Raw genomic sequence first — 8729 nt, 5'->3', positions numbered from 1 at the left:
TCTAACCTTTGTGCTTTCTGTCGTCCAGGTGGACGTAACGTGTCCATCTTCCTGCAGTCCAGGACGGGTCACACTCACATGCCGTCAGTGGTCGGCCTGCTGGTCTTCACTCAGTTCTGGTTCTGGTTCCCTCTTTCCCACTTCCTGTCCTTGGCCTTCACACCAACCGCTATAATCGGCCTCAACAAAGACCTCAAGGTACCGAAGCATTTTATTATTTACAAGCCTCAACCTCAACATGTTTAAAGTGGGCTATGGTGTCTGGTAGATTAGTCCCACCTATGTGTTTATTATGTGTTTATAGGTGAGCCTTGTTTTGTATGTAGGAAACAGCAACATGAGGTCTAAGATATGGCTGCTGAGCTTGTATTTATTGCTGCATGTCGTGCAGGAAATATTTAGCCTCTCGTCTTGGGAACAACTGTAACCAGCAGCCGACTCTTAACAAGGCTCTCCTGACTTTTTGCCTGTTCTGGCCGCCTGCCACTCGCACTCTGGTGCCAAAGGATCAGCGTGACGTATTGTGGTGTTAAACTGGTATTAGATGAGCTTAAGCTCTTCTGTCCTACCCGAATCAGCAGCACCTGACACCTGGGACACTGACACCCTTTTGAGGTTTTGTGAATTCCCAACGTTACAAAGCACTAGAGAATATACTCGGTGTAAATCCCTGAATAACCAGGGCCGGGGACAGCGGGGTTTAACAGACTCGCCTCACCCCGGAAAGGTTTGCCAGGTCGAGTTCTGCTGCACAGCACAAGCCTTCACAGACGTTGAGCCTTGCCATCGGTGAAAACAACATCCTTGTCACTTGCCCTGTGTTTTTTAAAGGCTGCAGGGGTGCTCTGTTGGACCATCGAGACAGTTTAAATCATTTAGTTTCAGTGAGCTTTTATAATGTGAAGGCTTACACTGAACAGAAGGGACCTGGTGCTGCTGTCGCTGGAGATCCTCTTTAATGTTTGTCTAGGTAAATCTGACAGAGCAGTTCTTCATTTTCACTTAAGTTTCAGTCTGCAGCTATTAGGAGGAAAGCACTGTCACAAGCAACCCCCTCTTGTGTAACTGGTCAAGTATTCAAATGGGTTCAGAGACCGAGCTAATGTAAGCCAGGCTTTCTCCAGCTTCAACCTCTCTGCAAGCATTTTTTTTCAGGTAACAGAGGATTCCCTTGCTTAAAGGTGTCTGTTTTGAAGTAACTGAAGGAATAGGAAGTGCCAAGTCCTTGAACATCATTCAGGAAGGATTATAAAATGCAGCCTGTAATAGATGACGCTAAGTGGCTGTCTCTTAGAGGGTGCTTCAAACAGGTGCTCTGTACTGTAGCGAGAACGTCAGTCAGCTCATTTTCAGTTACACTGTGAACATATGAAACATGTTTACAAAGTTTTTTTATTCTCCTCTCTTTTTCAGATGCCTAAGGTGCAGTACCGCTCCAACTGTAAGCCCTCCACCTTCGCCTACCCACCAGCTCTGGAGGTTCCCAAAGAGAAGGAGAAGGAGAAGGTGAGCACTGAGGCGCCGCAGCACATCAGCTTGTTTTGCTTTCCCTTTTTCTGAAATTATTAGTTCAGGAAAGCTGATCCCGCTCCGTATTGATTTGCAAATAATTTCGAACCCTCCCTGTAAAGACTCATCATTTTCCTGCCCGTCGTGTTTATTATTGTAGAATCTCTGGCCTTTTTTTTTCTCAGTTGCTCATTTCACAATCCAATCCTGCCCTTGGAGAATGTAATGAAAGACATTTATTTTGTGGTTCACTAGTTTTGTACATTTTAAGCCATGTTTGTAGAAGGCCTTAATGTCTGTGGTAACGTCTGACGTCGTGGAAATGTCTGTGCTCTCTCTCTCTCTCATGCCAGGTATCCACCGCTGTTCTCTCCATCACAGCCAAAGCCAAGAAGAAGGAGAAGGAAAAGAAAGAGAAGGAGGAGGAGAAGATGGAAGTGGTGAGTGGGGAAAACAACCCAACTTTCCTGATTCATTGCTAATAATCGTATTGTGGTTTTTTTTCCCTGTTCAATATTAATTTTTAAAGATATTACTATTTTTTGTAGTTGTTTTGATTATTATTGGAGAAAGCAGCTTTACCTCCAGGAACAGAAAAATCGAACAAAATCGAACCGTAACCACACTGAGGTTGCTTTTCTTAAATGATGGTTGTTGGTACTCAGGTCCTTCATTTCTGCAGTTGAAGTTAAAGCATTTATTATATTTTATAATCGTGAAACTCTTCAGCTGTAGCGAGATGTGCTCCACCCGCTGTCCACCTGTGTAGCTGCTTGTTAAAAAGCTAATCAGCCAATCAGATGGCTTGTAGACATGGTTAAGATTAAAATGCTGAAGTTCAAACCGACCATCAGAATGAGGAAGAAAATGATTTAAGTGACTTTGAATGTGGTGTAGTTGTTGTGCCAGGCAGGCTGGTCTGAAGCTTATTTACAGAATCTATTTGGATTTTTCTACTCAACCATCTTTAGGTTTTATAGATGATTCTGGAAAAAGTGAAAATGCCTTGTTTATGTTGGAGGAGAAAGGCCAGAGTGGAGCTGATAGGAAGGCAATAAACTCATTACAGCTGAGGCATGCAGAAGAGCATCTCTCAACACACCACACGTTGACCCTTGAAGCAGATAGGCTGCAGCAGCAGAAGACCGCACCAGGTCCTACTGTCAGCCAGTAGCAACAAACTGAGGCCAGTGGGGCTGGTCAAGTTTAAAATTAAAGATATGGCCTAGACTGAGTCTCAATTTCTGCTGCCTCATTCAAATGGTAGGATCAGAATTAGTTGTAAACAACATGAAAGCTTAGCCAAGATACTGAACTCCAGGTTGCTCTCCAATATTTTCATCAGAGTGCGACTGTTGGAAAGCATTTAGGTGCAGGAAAAAGTGCTTGTAATGACGGGGGGATTGAGGCATGGTGTGTGAAGCACTGTTCTACTTGAGCACTCAGTTATGCCAACAGTTCAGGTTGGTGCTGGTGGTGTAAGGGTGTGGGGGATATTTTCTTGTCACACTTCAGGCCCCTTACTACCAACTGAGCATCATTTAAGCACCATACCTGAATGTTGTTGCTAACCGTGTCTATTGTTTTATGACCACAGTTTGTCCATCTGGTTCCAGCAGGATAATGCTCAGAAAGATCCAGTCATCTCAAACTGGTTTCTTAGACATAACGCTGAGCCCACTGTACACAACTGGACTGCAGCATCTATGCGGTGCTTGTTGAATCTTTGCCACCAAGAATTAGGCAGCTGTGAAGGAACGAGGAGTCCAGCCTGGTCCTTGTAAGGTGTACCTACTAAAGTGGCCAGTGTCTGTCTTTGCTTTTCGCCTTTGGCTTCAGTCACCACGCAGCAGTCCATCTTTTCTACTAGTGTGTTTTTTGCACTTAGAGTATTTGTGCTTTTTTTTCTCCTGTAGCTTTTGTTGTCATCAAACAAATGAAAACTTCCCTGTTAGTCAAATGACAGCCGTATGAAAAATGAATGGAGTAGCGCAGCATACACCCAGTTGTTTCTTTTCTTAAAGTCTCTTGAGCTTTTCACTCATCCACAGCCAGCGTTCAGACACCCCTGTCAGTAAAGAGCCAGTATGACTTTCATTGGGATTTTCTCTGAGTGTAGGCCGTGTGTTTGATCCTCTCTGCCACGCTACATCTCAGCTCTGGTGCTGAGAGACGAGCCTGGAAACGTCCTACGCGCTCACATCTCAGGCTTTTGATTTTATTTGGCTTAACTCGAAGATGGCGGTTGAAGGAAAGGTACCCACTAAAACTGGGGTCAGACGGTTCATTTGCTTATTCATAATCCATCAGTACTCGTTGTGCCTCATTCGTAGTTTTCCAGCATTTGCTGAGCAGCCCGACAATTCATTTGCCATCAGCGGTGCCAGAGCAGGAAGAGCAGGCTGATTCACAGAAATGGAAAGATGGAGGGGGGAGGGTAGAATTTATTACCCATGACACCTCAATAATGTCCAATTCACAGTAGAAAGAAATTATTCCGAGTCAGGGACTAGATCTGTTCAGACAAAGCAGTAAATGAATATACTGTAAGTACTTCTAGTGGCCCTGATCCTCATTCTTCCTTCGCAGGAGGTCCAAGAAGGTGAGAAAGAGAAGAAGGATGAAGAGAAGAAAAAGGAGGTGGAGCCAAATTTCCAGCTCCTGGAGAACCCAGCCAGAGTGATGCCAGCTCAGCTCAAAGTCCTCACGATGCCAGAGACCTGCCGCTACCAGCCCTTCAAACCGGTAACTCAAAATCCACCAGATGTGGACCGAGATCCACATTTTCTGTTTTTTATGAACTTGATTGTTCAGATTTTACATGACATGCTTCAGAAAACAAACAAAACAAATCGAGTTAAGGTCAAAGCCCCTTCGGTCCGTCACTCCTGTTAATATCTGAGTCATTTGGTTTTAGGCCCCTCTCAGAAAATATGAACATAGTTTCTTTTACTGATAAAGTCAGCAAAGTCATTATTTTCATGTACAGATTTCACCAAAATTTATTTCCAGTATAACAACATGAGGTCTCCACCACAACACAGCACCCAAATAGATTGTTGAATGTACTCATTCTGCTCATTTTTTATTGTTTACAGCATCGGTGCTTCTGTGACGTCTCAGATGTCCCCTGAGTCACAGCATTTACACGTGATATTTCTAAATGAGTGCTAAGCATCAGAGAGCAGAATTTAACAGTGTAACAGTATCTCTGATTATTTTCCTCTAATATAAATCGTTCAAATTAAGATCCAGGCCGCGGGTTGATTTTGGCCTCGTTCGATTAAAAAGTGCAGAATCTCGCCCGTCCAGGCCCATAAACCCGAGCGCTGCGGTTCTCCTGCAAACGCTGACAGTTTTCCACAGTAAACGGCAGGACAGCGTGCACTCACCCCAGTCCTGTAAAGAGGAAGTTACTGTTTGATTTTTCTGTCCAGCGAGCGAAGCTCGGTGTACTACACTGTACATGTGTCCCTGCTTGTCTAAGGTTTTGGTAATGCTGCTTTCCTTTTAAGGGTTTGTTTTAGGTTCCAAAAGCAGGTTTAGGAAGTGAAGGGAGGTTTACAGGACTTATCTTGAAATCTGCTCAGTGTTAAGAGGCTTATTATATGGAGATTAATACAAGACTTCCTGTCTTTGGGTCTCTGTTTGGCTTGTGTGTAATCTTTTACTTTTTTGGGCGCATATGTAAACCTTTAATTTGAATTATGCAAATCCTCAAAAGTATTGCTTATTTAGAAATACTTCTAATATACCTACACTTCTGTTATAGATGTACTGTTACACTGAATGTAAATATTTCATTAAATGTGTCTTGAAGAGAATTTAAAATACATTTCTGTGTCTGACCCTCTGTTTGAAACTGGATGCACATCTGTAATATGGACTTGCATACATAACTGTGGGACTCTGTCATGTACTGGGCTCCTGCGTTTAAAGACAAAAAATATGTAAAAGTGTATTAAGTACATATAATGCACCACATGGACAAAAGTACTGGGTCACATGTGTGGTCATGGAAGGCGATGCCATGAAGCTCCAAGCACACAGTTTTTGAGCGGCCGGGAATCAAACCACCAACCTTACCCCAAATGCTAGCTGAGATTTGGAGCTCTGCGTGTATTTGGTGGCTCTGCTCGTTGCCATGGTAGCCTCCTATTTGAGTTTTTAGTTTCACTGAGCTTGACCCATTTTTTAATCTTTACTAAGTGTATACAAACCTTAAACCTGTTACTCCAGACTTGTGCTAATTTCCCTCCGTATGTCACCAGCTCCATACAGGCGGGATCATCATCATGAAGGACACCAGCGAGGAGGAGGAGGAGCTGGTGGAGCCCGTCTCAGCTCACGGCCCAAAAATTGAAGAGGAAGAGCAGGAGCCTGAGCCGCCCGAGCCTTTCGAGTACATTGACGAGTAGAAACGCTCCCGAAGTGACGGTATGCTGATCATTTCTGAACTTTGGAACTTTTCGAGCGTTAAAGAATGACTGACAAAGGTGGCTTTAAATGATTTTAAGAGGCAACGCCTGTCCATGCAGTGAGCTAACAGCTGACATAGACCAGCCCCAAACCCTCCAGTGGGTTTTTAAGTCATGTTTCTTTTTGGCATAAGCAGACGCAGAGATCACAACAGCATTAGTTTAACAGCTAGCAAATCAAATGCAGCTGCTCAGAGTAAAAAAAAAAAGTTAAAACTACAGTTAATTTTGTCACTGCTCTCTAGACAACTTTCTGGCTTTGGCACACTCCCACATAGCTGTCTGAGTGTTTTCGTAGGAAGTAACGTTGTGTGATAATAACACACAACGTAGGTCTGCGTTTCTGTCAAAGTATCACAGAGTTTCACCCATCGCTGCCCGAGGAATGTAAACATCACCGCCTCCTTCCTCAGAGGGCAAACCCCCTCGCTGCACTACCCAGTGACCCCGGACGCCTAATGATCACTTGCTGCTTGTTGTGTTAGTGTTGGATTGGCTGCAGGAGTGTGCGCGATGTAGTGCGATGAGACCGATGAGGTGTCACTGACCAAATTAGGGCCTCTGTGCGTATTATGTCATGTCCCGTATGAGGTCTGAGAGCTGTGAAAGATTAAACACTGCAGAGATCCTTGTCAGGCCGTCCTTGTTGATACGTGCAAAGTCAATGTCTACTTTAACTGGAAGTAGGTGTTGTGATGTTGCTGGTGCTGCACTGGGGCTTTTTCCCCCTGCTGCCTGCAGTGAGCTTTGGTCACCATTTCTCCCAGAACTGTGTGATCGATGTTCGACTGGCTCACCAGCGTGGTCCGTCACTAGCATACTTCTCCAGAAGTATGTGGAGATTGGTCTTGGCCTAATCTGTGTAGCATTCCTTTCTTCCCAATGCCGATGACATGTCCCACCTATCAAAGCTAAGGCAAAGTTGCTGGTTGACTCAGTGATGTGGTCCTGACGTTGGAGTTCTGGTATGGAGCGAAGGGCTACATCCATGGACACAAGCGTGTGAGGGCGAGGCAAACACAGGTGCCTGTTTGGTGACTTAAAGTCCAGTTTCCTCCTATTAAAAGGGAGTTTTTCCTTCCCTCAGTCGCCTAGTGCTTGCTCATAGGGGGGCATCTGATTGTAGGGTTTTTATTTTACAACATAAAGCATCTTGGGGCAGCTGTTGTTGTGATTTGGCGTTATATAAATAAATTGAAAGCCTACTAGGAGTAAGCCTTGAAGCTCTCTTCTAAACTGAGTGGTTTCTGTCATATTTCAGACCTGCTTAAAGAACAAAATGACTGAGTTTGAATCAGAGGTTTGCAGGAAAACCCAGAAACTGTTCTAATGGTGGTCAAACCACATCTTGGATAAAAGCTGAGGTGTCGAAACTCGTCTTTAAGGGTACAGGGAGGTCATCGAATGTCGTACACCTAAAGGCCATCTCAAGTGTAGCTTTCTCCCTCAGGAACGTTTGCTTCCACGTGTTTGTCGTCATTCTGAAATTCCTCATTTGAATAGGCACGCTCCGATTGGGTCCGGTCCTACACACATCTGTCTCACAGATGTTTTATATCATATACTATTGTTGCTGACAGTGTGTTGAGCCCACCACATATTATTTATCATCAATCTCATCAACTCTCCACACTGAATACAGTTGTTCTGAACCCAAATGTAAAGGATACGCTGCTTATTGTGCATTTATCCCTCACGACAAGCACGGAGCTGTTCAGTGATGTGAACATTCACATGTTGTAAACACGAGAATCTTTTCAGTTTGCGTGTGATATGATTGCAGCTCTCTGCAGCTCCACGGGGAGAGCGCCGGGCAGTGGTGTCATTTCTTACTGCTTCTATGGATTAAATGACTTCAGCTCAATTAATAAAGCCCTGAATTGTCTTTGATTGTCTAACGTTGTTTTATTAATCAAAGGACGGGGGCGGGGCATTATTGTGACGTACTGGTAATGGCTTTCTTTCCTTCCTCCTCAGGCATCAGAAGAGAGATCCCAGCATGTTGGTTCAGCGTCTCCCCTCCACATCCATGTATCCATCCACCTCTCCGCTCGACTGCTTCTTTGACACGTTCCTTTCCTGTTCTAGCTCCTCATTTGCCACCCGAGGAATGTTTTACATTCTTGTATTGTATAATTTTCAGTCCTTACAATAAAAATAACATATATATCAAATGCTGGAGCGCGTGTGTTTATTTGAGCCTGTATTTCACTCGGGGCTTGGGTCTAGGGACTTGCTAATCCCATACATTAAAACTGGTTTACATTTTGTGCACTCAGCAGCTGCTGCTACAGTCTGTCTGCTGTGCAAATGGTAAACGCGAGCTGGGGGTGAGGAAGTGTGCTTTCAGGAAAAAATTAGCTGCTGCCTTATTTTGTATGATAGTGTTTAGCAGGGAAGGCAAAACTGTAAGTCAGACTATGTTTGTCACAGGATCAGTTACAAGCACAGAAAAGTTTGAGTGATCAGTGACCTCGTCAGACTCGCTCTACACTCAAACAAACACGGATTCATGCAGCTCTGATTTACACTGTGTTGAGCATTTACTGCCTCGGTGAAAATCGCTATGAGTAATTGATAAATCTGCAGGGCATGTGATGTGAGAGGAGGTAGTCGCTGCTTCTAAAAATGTCCATAATCAAGTGCATAAATTTATGAACCTCATTTGGTTCTTTTTAAAAGTGTGTGTGTGGAAAGTAGGACTGCTGTGCTGCTGTGAGTACAAAATATGCAGCAGTCCAG

General features: G+C 44.1%; 1 protein-coding gene across 1 annotated transcript in view; it reads left to right on the top strand.

Moving 5' to 3' along the window:
• Nucleotides 1-8161, top strand: part of psmd1 (proteasome 26S subunit, non-ATPase 1) — a 36929-nt gene extending 28768 nt beyond the window's left edge. Inside the window, exons 20-25 of the mRNA XM_013910130.1 lie at nucleotides 29-198; nucleotides 1414-1506; nucleotides 1863-1949; nucleotides 4099-4254; nucleotides 5781-5946; nucleotides 7965-8161. Coding sequence (XP_013765584.1) covers nucleotides 29-198; nucleotides 1414-1506; nucleotides 1863-1949; nucleotides 4099-4254; nucleotides 5781-5927 — 653 coding nt within the window. The 3' untranslated portion in view covers nucleotides 5928-5946; nucleotides 7965-8161. The remainder of the gene's footprint in view (nucleotides 1-28; nucleotides 199-1413; nucleotides 1507-1862; nucleotides 1950-4098; nucleotides 4255-5780; nucleotides 5947-7964) is intronic.
• The last annotated feature ends 568 nt before the right edge of the window (nucleotides 8162-8729 follow it).

This window comes from Pundamilia nyererei, unplaced genomic scaffold (assembly GCF_000239375.1).
Source record: "Pundamilia nyererei isolate P.nyererei 1_Seehausen unplaced genomic scaffold, PunNye1.0 scaffold00036, whole genome shotgun sequence".
NCBI lineage: Eukaryota > Metazoa > Chordata > Actinopteri > Cichliformes > Cichlidae > Pundamilia > Pundamilia nyererei.
The sequence above is the reverse complement of the archived record's forward strand: the minus strand, read 5'-3'. Positions and strand labels throughout refer to the sequence as shown.